General features: G+C 39.8%; 2 protein-coding genes across 3 annotated transcripts in view; one reads left to right on the top strand and one right to left on the bottom strand.

Moving 5' to 3' along the window:
* Positions 1 to 13,165, bottom strand: part of rpl27 (ribosomal protein L27) — a 404,812-nt gene that overhangs the window by 363,475 nt on the left and 28,172 nt on the right. The window lies entirely within an intron of this gene.
* On the top strand, positions 611 to 13,120 carry ifi35 (interferon-induced protein 35). Of its 2 annotated transcripts, none has more exons than XM_072693289.1 (10): positions 611 to 666; positions 1,212 to 1,248; positions 2,772 to 2,837; positions 3,809 to 3,967; positions 4,328 to 4,444; positions 4,860 to 5,004; positions 6,237 to 6,343; positions 8,996 to 9,182; positions 11,288 to 11,397; positions 11,619 to 13,120. In XM_072693289.1, the coding sequence occupies exons 2-10, from the start codon at positions 1,234 to 1,236 to the stop codon at positions 11,826 to 11,828; spliced, it is 1,116 nt and encodes a 371-aa protein (XP_072549390.1). In that variant the 5' UTR covers positions 611 to 666; positions 1,212 to 1,233; the 3' UTR covers positions 11,829 to 13,120. The 2 variants fall into 2 exon arrangements, with proteins under 2 accessions (XP_072549390.1, XP_072549391.1); XM_072693290.1 differs by lacking the exon at positions 611 to 666 and adding an exon at positions 675 to 921.

Below are 13,165 nucleotides of genomic sequence, written 5' to 3'. Positions count from 1 at the left end.
CGTCCCGACTGAGCCCCACATTTACATTCCAATAAAGCTTATTGATCACACGCCTCTGAAGTCTGACTTTCTGCAGCTTTACAGAACTTCTAGACAACGACTCCTCATATTTTCCTCCATGAAGCTCATGTTGATGCTCAGTAGAGCACAGAGACGCTCCTTTAATAGAGCTGATATTACTGAAATGCTTCATTTTCAATGGGCAGATCTGCAGCTGAAACAGGAGCCTAGTGCAGCCCAACATTTTTAACATCAACATTTTAATAGATCATTCTCCTCATTATGACTTTTAGAGAAATGGGGTTTTGGGGAGGGGGGGGGGGGTAGTGCACTATATACCCCTGTGGTGAGGTCTAAACTGCAGGTCTTTGTTCTCCTTCCATTACTTTTACTTTTCTACTTGAAGTGGTTCTGAAACCAGTACTTTTACACTTTTACTGGAGTAAAAAGCTTCAGTTGATACTTCAGCTTCTATAGAAGTCTTTTAAACCCTAGTATCTCCACTCACTTCTACCTGAGGAATGAATGTTATGTTAGCTAATACTTTTGAGACTTTCGATTATAATAAGAAAAACATGCAGTGACGTCACGTCCTCTGCTACACCGCCGTGCAACTGGAAGAAACGAAGAAACGAAAGTGAAAGTAAAGCAGCTCGCAGCGTCGTGGTGAGTCCTCCTGCTGTTTACTCTGTTTATTAAACGAGGAGAAGTGATATTCAGGGCAAAGCTAGTGGAAAGAGAGAGAGAGAGAGAGACAGAGAGAGAGAGAGAGAGAGAGAGAGAGAGAGAGAGAGAGAGAGCAGTGAAGTACACCTGTCCAGCATCTGCTGTAAACGATCACCTGAGAAGCAGCCAGAGAGGAGCAGCAGCTGGACAGTCACCTGAGAGCAGAAGCTACTCTAGAGAAGTGTGTGAGACAAGGTGAGAGTCCCTAAAAGCAATGATCTTAGCCAGCTGAGGCTCAGTGAGTGGTCAGATTTGGTCATCCTCAGGCTCCAGGCTTGGCCTGGTTGGCTAGTTTATGAGTAAACAGGTTCTGTGGTTTCCTGCTTAGCCTGTAGTTCAGCTCTGATCTGATCTGATCTGCTCAGCTCTGCTCTTCACTTTCACCTTCACCCTGCTGTAGAGAGTGGTCCTGTGTGTCGGAGGGGCTCTGCTCTTACAGGAACACCACATTTCTGAGTTAGAGCTTCATCTGTTGTGTCTTTCAGGAGGGTCACCTGCTGTCAGAAGATGTCCTTTGACGAGGTAAAGGGCCGCAGTTCATAAGGACGTCGTGTTCAGCTCTGTGGTGTTTAATGACGTGTGTGTTTGTCAAGAAACTCTCTGAAGACAAACCTTAAATATGACCTTTTGACCTTTTCCAGCACATTTCTGTTTATTTACTGAGGTGAACATAATATAAACCAGTATAACGTAACACAGTAGATGCCATAACGTTTGTATAGATTTCATATTTGATAATGTTGTTTAGTTCAGTGATTAATCAGCAACTGTTTATTAACAGCTGGAGAGGGGTTTGTAGAAGATGAGCGTATTTATACTTAGAAAATCAACTAAACAACTAAACTAAACTAGCATTCAAAAGTGTAACATCAAATATCAGGAATAATAATAAAAATAATAATAATGAATATATAACTAGTTAATGATATATAATATATTAATTACTATATATATATAAAAGTAATTAAATAAAAAAGGTTTAAATATTGTAATTAATTCTCCAAACGCATGTTTAAACATTTGACTTAATATTTCTATAAACAAGAAGTGAAGTAATTAATATACTGTAATAATTACATTATTATTATTATTATTATGATTGTTGTTGTTGTTATCAAGTCATTGATATTGCCTTCATATTCAATTATCAATTAACCATTCAATTATTATTTTCCTTCAGAAATTCATTGAGGGCAATCCTGATTTTCGGTGCAGATGATCGTTTACAGCACAAATACATTAATAGAATAATACATAATAATAAATACATAATAATAGAATAATCAGAACTACACATTTAATGTTTAATTAAGATTCAAATCAAATATGGGAATAGAAACAATTTAGGAGAAGAAATTGGGAATAGTCAAATAAAAGCAGAATATAGTAATAGAACCAGTTAATAACAATAATAAAAGTAATAATAGTAATAATAATAAGTACATAAAAGTAAATAGAACTGAAATTGTAGCTGAAACAAGGAAACAGACAAGTAAATATAGTAAAAAGTAATAAAATAACTATAAAAACAGGAAATTTATATTTTTATCAATTAAAATAAAGTTATGCATATGAAGCATTGAATTAATCACCACTTCAGAATTAGGATCAATTCTGGGTTGTATTTGTATTAAATTAAATCTACAGATTTATCAGTTATTTTAATTCTTCATTCTGGACTCATTTAACATTTTGTGACCTTAAATTTAAATAATAATGGTTTTATATTGTTAAGTTAAGATACTTTTATTTTCATTGCACAACGAAATTAAGAAGCAATCCAACGCTGCTCACACTTACAATAAAAATATCAATAAAAACATCAATAAATAAAACATTCATAAAAATTATGTAAATATAAACAAAAAGTAAAAACACAAGCTGTTTTATACATTTACACACTGTGCAAATGATCTCAACAGTTATTTAAACAGTCTATCCAAAAACAGGAGAGCAGTCATGATAATAAAATGAAAACGTGAGTGTGTTGTTATGCTGTGTACTGCAGTCTGTACTCTCACGCTGTGTCTCGTGTCTCGTTTCAGGATTTCTCGCTTGTAACTGAAGATTTAAGTCTTCATAAGATTCAGAAGGAAATCGAGAAGCTCAAGGTTTGTGATTCCTCCTAAAGCTGGGCTTTAAAGGCTCCTAACAGAAATAAAAGTAGTTCTGAAACCCTGTTCATACAGTCCAAATACATACAGTGCATTCGGGACGTCTTCAGACCCTTCCACTTCCACTTCACATTCTCTTACGTTCAGGCTAGAGTAATACCATCCGTACAGTGAAGCATGGTGATGGTAGCATCGTGCTGTGGGGGTGGTATTCAGGTCAGGGTTGAGGGAAAGTTGAATGGAGCAAAGTACAGAGATCTTCTTAATGAAAACCTGATCCGGAGTGCTCTGGACCTCTGGACTGGGCCAAAGGTTCACCTTCCAACAAGACAGTGACCCTAAGCACACAGCCAGGACGACAAACACAGGGACAGCTCTGACTCAGAGCTCCACTGACGGTCCTCATCCAACCTGACGGAGCTTGAGAGCGAAAATCTTTAAATCCAGGTGTGCTTACCTTGTGTCATCGTTCCCACAAAGACTGGAGGCTGTAATCGCTGCTGAAAGTGCTTCAGCTAAGTACTAAGTAAAGCGTCTGAATACTTATGTCAATGCAATATTTTAGTTTTTCCTTTTTAATAAATTCGTTTTCAGTTTTTCACTTTCTTATTGTGGGATATCGAGTACAGAATGATGGGTGGGGGGGGGTCTCGACTTCCCGAATCCATTGTATTCCCGCCTATTCGTCGTACAGCAGTTTAGCCCCTCCCACTCACGCTGATGTTATAAGGAGTGTTTCAGCTCGGGCTGTTTTCTGAATGAGGCTCTGAATGAGTGCAGGGCAGCCAATCAGACCGGTGGTCATTTACATTAAACAGAGCTTGACGGCTGTGTCTGATACTGCCTCGCTGCCTGTACTGTCTCGTAAGTCGGTGCCATTTTAGAAGGCAGCGTGAAAAATATGGTGTTAGAGTTTATGGGAATCTCCAGCTGGTCAGCGATGCTTTACGCTGTTCATACGTCCACAGAAACAGCACAGTGCCCTGCAGGCGGAACAGAGGGTGCTCCTCGAGGGCAGGGACAGTAATGTTGAGTTTACCAAGAAGTTCCAGGAGCGAGTTGTGAACATGAGGAGGAGCCTGGAGGACGAGAAGAGGAAGCAAGAGCTGGCAGTGAAGAAGGAGCAGGTGAGACCATGAGCTAACACTCGAACCAGGAGTCAACGGTTTATTTGTATTGTCATGCCTTCATGTCTGCTGTTGATGATAATGTATGATATAGCTTCTTTAAATTATTCAAGATTTCCTATTAATTCCAATAAATTCCCAAATTTCCCAAAATTTCCATGGAAAGTTTACATTTTAGAATATTTCCAAAGTCCCTGAGCTAAAGTTCCCATGGAGCGTTACCGGAAATTTACCGAAATTTATCAGAACCCCTTCGCAACCCTAATCGCGTGACTAAAAAGTGGGAGGCAGGATTTGTGAATGACTACAACACGCCAAGGGGCTTTACACTGACATACAAGCTTTTGTTTCTCCCGGTAGGAGAAGCTGGAAGGTCTAAAACAGGAGCACAGCAGGCTGAAGGTGGAGGTCATGAGCATGGAACAGAAACTGAAGACTATGGACGAAACCAATCAGAACCTGAGGCAGCAGACAGAGGTTTGGCCTGAAAACAACCCAGCTAACATGTCCGTGTGAGGCCTGTATGGGTGGCCCAACAGGGACCCAGAACCACATAGGCCCCACATATGATTCCCCCAGGGTTCAGTGATGGGTTGTACACTGCATATGGGTCTATATGAGATTATGGTTTGCTGTAAGAATTCGGGAAGCCCAATGTGTCCCAGTACCAACACAAATAGAAACCCACTCATGAGCCCATGCCCCCACGTTTCACCCATGTGAGCCCCACATGAGATGTGTGAGGGTGAATAACCTTTGAAGAGGGTTGTGAAGGTTCTTCACCCTCACAAACACGGGTGGTTCTTCAGGCTTTATCGCTTGGAGAATCGCCTGTAGCAGCTTTATGTATTTAGGAGCGTAAAGAGAATGAATAATGACTGTGGTTCTGCAGGTGTCCACCGCAGTGCCGGAGAAGAAGGTCGTGTTTAACGGGAAGACGGCTGACGGGGCTAACGCTTTGAGCTTCGACATGAAACCCCGCATTATGTACCCGATGGAGGGAGGAACCGCACTCATCACCTTTGAGGAGGAGGAAGGTATGCATGGGAGAAATTCAGAAGCTCTGTTCAGTTCTAGATTAGGTTTATAGGTTTATTTATGGTTTCAGGCATGATTTATTATTTGATCGTATTGTTTTTATATCTTAATGGTTTACTACATTTATACATTCGTTATTTTTGATTCCCTTTGCTTCATTTCGCTGCACTGAAAGTGAAGATGCCTCCGAGTGTAAACCCCAGTTAAAATGAAATGTGCAAAATAGAGCATTTCCTCACGTATGTACAGCGATTGAACAGGAGTGCCCAAACTGTGGGACAGGACTGTACACTGGAGGTCAGAAAGGACTGCTTTGACCTTTTGTGTGACCTATATATCACTGATAAACACCAGAAACGCTTAATCAGTCATTATTATATTCATATATTCATAATTCAGATTACGTTTATTGTCGCGTCACATTACACAGGTGTAGAAATACTGAATATATATACATTAACTTACACTATACACACACACACACACACACACTATACACACTCTCTATGTACAGTACTGCGCTGGTTTAAGCAGGTAAATGTACAGGTTTGATGTAATCTCAGTGTTTACATTATGGGGTGGGTGTGTGTGTGGGGGGGGAGGGGTCTTTGTGGGTGTGTGTGTGTGGGGGCATAAGAGTTCCAGTCGTAAGTGCAGGGTGCAGAGTGAGTGTGTTCATTCAGCAGCCGAACTGCTTGAGGAAAGATGGTCTGGGTCCCAGTCAGGCTTCTCATACAGGCCCCACATGGACATGCTATCTGGGTCCAGGTCATTTTGGAGCATTTCTATTGGTCCATTTCTAATCAGCCCTAATGCTTTAAATATAATTATCCATAAAGCATATTATTATTAATAATAAAAAAAATTGTTATACATATTTTTATAAATATGAGCTGGGCTGCTTTGACATTTTGTGAACTAGTTATTAATCAACCAAAATAAAACAAAATGAAGCAAATAGACAAGAAGGGGGTTCAGCTCCTCCTCCAGGCTTTATGGCCTCCTCCTACCATTTAATAACTCCTAATGAAGGCTTCTTTAGCCTCCTACAGGAGCAGCTGGGGGAGGAGCCAGCTGCACGAGTCCAGAGTGATGTGATAAACTGCTTAACGAGCATTCAGGAAACTGCTCACCTCACTCTTTACTCCTCACCTGTAGCGCAGGTGTTTGCTACGGTGCAGTCCTCTGTTTCCAGGGTAACCTTTAGCTGCCCTCTGTTTTTCCCCGGCAGTGGCTGAGAAGATCCTGGCTCTGAAGGAGCACGAGGTGGCTCTAGGGGAGTGCTCTATTGTAGTGCAGGCTGAGCCGGTGCGCTTCCTGGTGCCCAGTGGAGTGGAGGTACGTCACCCTCTATGATAAGATAAGATAGTCCTTTAAGATAAGATAGATAAGATAGATAAGATGTCGTCTGTGTGAAAGTAAAGAAAACATGGCTTCAGATGGTTCTGATGGTTCTCTGAGCGATGCAGTAGAGGAACCTTGGGTTTATAAAGAACCATGTCTTTATAAACCCAATAGACCAGTTTCTGAGATTCTGGGGTCTGGCCATCAGCCCTGAACTCCAGCCCAAATTTCTGGAGTTCTCCTCCTTGCCTCAGTCAAGTCAAGTCAAATGTATTTGTAGAGCTTTTCACAGCTGTTGTCGTCACAAAACAGCTTTACATAATAAGTCATTAGTAAAAGACAGAGACAAAAAGAAATAACGTAAGAAGACATGAAGGATCAAAGACCCCCAGTGAGCCCCAACGCCAACAGTGGCAAGGAGAACCTCCCTCAGAGCTGGAGGAAGAAACCTTGGGAGGAACCAAGACTCACAGGGGGACCCGACCCGTCCTCCTCTGATCAGAACTATTTATTAATTATTGATTAAAGTTACTAAACCATCTATTCTGTTGAACTGCTCTGATCATAATCATAATATAATAATCATGATGTAGTAGAACTTAATATAGTCATGGCAGTGATGGTCAGAGGAATGAAGGGTAATAGTGGTGATATTATTAATGGCAGAGAGTCCAGTGTGGTCCACACTACACAAACCAACTATATAAACATTTCTCACCTTTAGCTTTGAATATTCCCGTTAATTCCCGTTCATTTCTATGATAAATTTCCCAACTTTAAAAATTCCCGGGAATTTTGCAACCCCAGATGCCATAAAAAAGCTTTTGTTTCCATATAGAATTGTGATTGTAATTGAGAAGAATGGGAATGTGAAGAATCTCAGAAACTGGTAAGAACTTCAAGCAAAGGTTCTCCACATTCCCATTCCTGTTAATTCCCAATTTACCATGGGAATTAACAGGAATTAACTGGAATTAACGGAAATATTCAAAGCTAAAGATGAGAAACGTTTGTATCGTTGGTTTGCGAAGTTTGGACCACACTGGACTCTTAACTCTCTGCCATTATTAATATCACCACTATTACCCATCATTCCTCTGACCATCACTGCCATGACTATATTAAGTTCTACTACACCATGATTAATATATTATGATTATGATCAGAGCAGTTCAACAGTTTAGATGGTTTGGGGACTTTAATCAATAATTTATAAATAGTTCTGATCAGAGGAGGACGGGTCGGGTCCCCCTTGTGAGTCTTGGCTCATCCCAAGGTTTCTTCCTCCAGCTCTGAGGGAGGTTCTCCTTGTCACTGTCACTGTTGGGGCTCACTGGGGGTCTTTGATCCTTCATGTCTTACGTTATTTCTTTTCTGTCTTTTATTAATTACTAATTATGTAAAGCTGCTTTGTGACGACAACAGTTGTAAAAAGCTCTACAAATAAATTTCACTTGACTTGACCGAGGCAAGGAGGAGAACTCAGGGGGGCTCAGTTCAGGACTTCGAGCTGATGGGACCTGAAACCAGACCCCCCTTTTGCCGGGCAGAGGATGGATAAAATTAGACCATCGGGAGGAGCAGTGAGAGAGGAGAGGAGAGAGGAGCAGCTGTACAGTGCGTAGTAATGAAGAGGTGTAATGAGTTGGGGTGTGGTCCGTCTCCATTAAAAAGATACCGAATCATAATCTTGGCTAAAATAATTAGATATGATACCAAACCTGCGTGAATAGCAAAGCTGCTCCTCAATCCCAGGCACATGGCACAATACAAGGCTATTGACAAGACCACTCCCCCTGCCCTCACTGTTCATTCCTCCATATTCCTCCATCACATGTACAGCATATGTCCAGATGATTTTTAGAAATCGGACACTCACCACTAACTTGTGGAAAATATTCACGCCTTCATTTGAGTGAATTCCAATAATTACCTGTTATTTCCCCGTAAATTTAATTGTGTTGTTATGGCTTCATGTCTGCTGTTGACAAAAAAACAGTACATTGATGTTAGTGTATGATAAAGTTCTTTTAAATGATCCAATATTTCCTGCTAATTCTGATAAGTTCCCATAATTTTATAAAGTTCCCAAAATTTCCATGGAAAGTTTACATTTTGGAATATTTCCAAATGAGTTCCCATGAAAAGTTACCAATAATTTACTGGAAATTGATCGGAAATTTATCAGAACTTTGCAACCCTAATGGTATCGCTCAAAAAATCATTCGAAGCACCTTTATTTTTTAAGAATGTACACCTTGGTTAAAACCTGCTCACACTACTGCTCGCTCTCACAGTCAGTAAAGTATCTAGAACCTTGAGAACCTCAAGAAGGCCTAGAGTGGTGCATTTACTCGTTAAATTGGTCCTACCACACTGCAAGGTCCAGCATCTCAAGGCCTGACCAATAAGAGAGCTTGCCTGGCTGCCTAGATACCACAGCAGAAATCAGAATTGCGTAAATACGGCTCACTCTGAGCGCCCCCTCATGGACAGCTGTACACATGCATTTCTGGACAGGCTGACAGATCCAGGTCTGGACTGATGAGCTATGATTCAGAAGAGGCATGTCAGGTGTGAACCCCTCAGAGACCTTGCAGGGTTGGGTGAACTGTGTGTGTTCCTGTCTCTCTCTCTCTGGTTCAGTTGGACACCCAGGTGTGTCCGCACCGCATCCTCGTCTCCAACCTGCCCAAGAAGGAAAGCGTGGACCGGATCCTGGACAAGCTGGAAATCCATTTCTCCAAGTCGAAGAACGGAGGAGGGGAGGTGGAAGAGACAGACATGCTGGAGGATGCTGGAAACGTGGTCATCACCTTCATGGACAGCAACAGTGCGTACATGACACACACACACACACACACACACACACACACACACACACACACACACACAATCAGCAATTCTACTGTATGTAGAGGTAGTTGTAGTGTACTGAGAACCAGCACCACCCTCCCCCTCACACGGCTGGAACGTGGGCTAGGTGGGTTCCAGATGAGGTGGGTTGGTCCATGTGTTGTTATTGGGCCCCATTGGGGAAGCCCACCTTTATCATAGTGTGCAGTGTATAACCCAGATGGGGCCCACGTTTAACCCCTGCTGGTCCCATCCCTGACCCTAGTGGGCATCCATATGTGGGGCCAATGTGGAACCCGAGGACAAACTGTTCTGGTTCCCACTTGGGCCCCCCCATACAGGCCCACTGGTGGAACAAAAGCTCATCTTTGAATGGAAGTCAATGTAAAAAGACTTTATTCAGGGTAATTTTGGAGCATTTCTATTGGCCCATTCTGATACAGTGTACTGAACAACTGCCAGATTCACATCATGCCAACAAGACAAATGCTGTAAATATAATTATCTGTTAAATGACATATTATTATTGATCATAGTCAAGTTATCTGCCTCTATACATCAACTGAAAAATATAAGTTTCCTGAAGATTAGACTTTATTGGTAATATCAGAACTTGATAACTGGATATTAACTGTGTTATAACTAAATGTAAATAAATGTAAATTTTAGTGAAATTTAATCAAATTCTGAACTTGTCTAACATTTCTACCATTTCCTACACAATTCTTTAAAATTACATAAATTTACCTGTTTTAAATTTTCCCTGATTTAAAATTTACCTAAATTTACCTATTAAGTTTTAAGATAAGATAATCCTTTATTAGTCCCACAGTGGGGAAACTGTCACAGCAGCAAAGGGATAGCAAGACACTCTACATGAATTATCAATATTTACACAATATAAATAATAGAAGTCAAAAACTATATTATTTACACTAATTTTACTTAATAAACATCAAATTATTGTAATTTTACACATTTTATTCCATAGCCAGTCGGGTTTTAGTTGGAGTACTTTAATATCATACTTTTGAACGCTAGGGTAACTTACATTGTAGCTGATCACACCTACTGCAGTGGAGTCACTCTAATACTGTTTACAGTTTTTCCCTTTTTGATCATGTGAATCTGCTGTGGATTCATAATTACAGTCCATCATTTATTCATAAATATCTTCTTGCTGGCACATTGTTTTTTAAATATTGACTAGATGTTTAGAGTATTTACACACCTTAAGGTTGTTGCTGTTTATTAATATGATATGGTTTTATAATATTATATATATATATATATATATATATATATATATATATATATATATATATATATATATATATATTGTATCAGAATGTTATGATAAGTGGACCAATAGAAATGCTTCAAAATGACCATAACAGCTTACATTGGCTTCCATTAAAAATTAAGAAGGTTTTTCCCCTCTGATGTAAAGTTGATATTTGGGAGATAGAAGCTTTTGTATGAGTGTACATATATAGATATATATATATATATACCCCTTGCAAACAAACATTATTCTACAAATACACACACACACACACACACACACACACATATGATATTATATTTCTATATCATCGCTGTGCAAGAAAAACATGTATCTCCAGAAGGACAAAACCTCATTTCATTGGAAGTTAATATTCCAAGTTCATTTGGAGCATTTGTTATTGGTCCATTCCTCTAGAATTATTTACTTTATAAACTGACAAAAAATAGAGATACTAGAGTTAAGAGAGATAATAGAGATGTTTTTTATTGGACAGCAGCTATATATATATATATATATATATATATATATATATATATATATATATGTGTGTGTGTGTGTGTGTGTGTGTGTGTGTGTATTTATATATATGTGTGTATTTCTATTTCTATATATATTTCTATTATATATATATATATATATATATATATATATATATATATATATATATGTGTGTGTGTGTGTGTGTGTGTGTGTGTGTGTGTGTTTATTAATATATGTGTATGTATTTAGAGAAGAATGTCTGTTAGTGTGCGGAGGGGTTCAGGCTATCTCTCTCTCTCTCTCTCTCTCTCTAGTTGCTAAAGGCCTCACAGATAAACAGACTCACGAGGTCGAGATGGAAAGAGGCAAAAAACACAAAGTGAAAGTGACCCCCTTCCTCAACGGCAGCATCACAGTTCTCCAGGTGAGAGGACGGCCTGTACCTGCCTAGACTCCTGACCTAGTGTATTTGAATGATGCACCATAGGTACCACCTCACTGCCACACACTAACAGAGGGTTTTACCAAGGGTCTAAAGAACCTTTACAGAACCATTTAAAACAGGGTTCATTTAAACTAAAGCACCAATGAGAACATCAGAATTCTGTCCCCAAACTTTTGCATTTTCCTTTCCCACGCTCTCAGACTTGTAACATAACCTGCAAGAAGACGGTGCTGCTGACCGGAATCCCTGCCGTCATGGATCAGGACAACCTGCAGGACCAGCTGGAGATCCACTTCCAGAAAACAGCCAACAGCGGAGGGGAAGTGGACGCTATCGTCTACAACCCTCCGGGCCGGAGGAGCCTGGCTGTGTTTGAAGAGGAAGCTCCTGAAGCTGAGCAGAGCCAGTGAGGAGAAGGCCTGACAGGTCTGCAGCCCAACTGTGACAACCTCAAGATATGCTGAACTTAGATCTTAATGATAGGCTTCTGTTTAGACCAGAGATGTCCAGAGATGTCCAGCCGTGCTCCTGGGGGTCTTCTGTCCTGCTGATTTTTGTCCCTTCGGACTGAAGCTGGATGATATTGCCAAAAATCAATATATCTCCAATATTACCTCGCATTGATACTATAATGTTAATGATCAGTTTTAGACACATGCTCAGTTTGGAAAGTTTGATCTCTTAAAGCAGCTTTGGGTTCTTGAAAAGCATCATATACATACCATTAATTATTATTATTATTATTATTATTATGTAACAGAAGGAGAAATCCTCACTCATTCGTCATCAGATGAGGCAGTTTCAGACACAACCACTAGGGGGCGACTAGGGGGCCACTAGCCATCTTTGAAGTTTCATTTATCAACATTATGTAATTTTAGTTTAGTTTTACTTTCAGTTTTAATTCTTGGTGGCCGAGGGATTCAATTGCATAATCAACATATCACAATAATCCAAATCAATATATATATATATATTTTTTTTTATTTATTCACCATTATTAATTTTAGCGTTTTAATAGCCCAGGGCCCGGTTGCACCAGCTGTGAGTGCGTTCAAACCTAGGCTAGTTGTAACAGAAGTGTTTAGTAAGTTCTAAACACTGTCTGTAGGGGTCGGCCTGCATTGACCTCATTTAGTCATGTACTGTTTATTTTTATTCTCTCTGCTTTTTGGACATAAGTATAGGGACATGTACAAGTTTCGGACCATCAGGATGGATTTTTAAAGGACAGTAATTTAGAGTTGCTGAGCCAGCGTAAGGGTATACATGCATGTAGTATAATATCAGCCTATATTCTCAGTAAAGGTTTATTAATGAGCAAATCTTTGATGAGCAATACAGTCTGTGTTATTATATGAGAAGTGTGTGTGTGTGTGTGTGTGTGTGTGTGGTTTGAATTTAAACAGACAACACCAACAGCAGCAATACAGCACAATACAGGGCATAACACAAGCACTAGAAACCACCTCAACACCCAATATAAGCATACACTATATGGACAAAAGTATTGGGACACCTGCTCATTATTTGTTGTTTTTGTTCCGGTATTAGAGTTTATCCTGCTTTTGTTGACGTAACTTTCTCGAGGCGGTTTAATGCATGAATAAGGAGAGGTGTCCACAAACATTCGTAGCCATTTGGACATATATTGTATGTAATAAGTTAAATGATTAAAAATCGAAATATTGTTGTGTGTAAACAGTAAGTGTGAGAGTTTGGTTGGGGTGACAAATGCTCACAACCC

This window comes from Salminus brasiliensis, chromosome 12 (genome assembly GCF_030463535.1).
Source record: "Salminus brasiliensis chromosome 12, fSalBra1.hap2, whole genome shotgun sequence".
NCBI classification, from domain to species: domain Eukaryota; kingdom Metazoa; phylum Chordata; class Actinopteri; order Characiformes; family Bryconidae; genus Salminus; species Salminus brasiliensis.
Note: the sequence above shows the minus strand (reverse complement) of the source record. Positions and strands in the feature narration are given on the sequence as shown.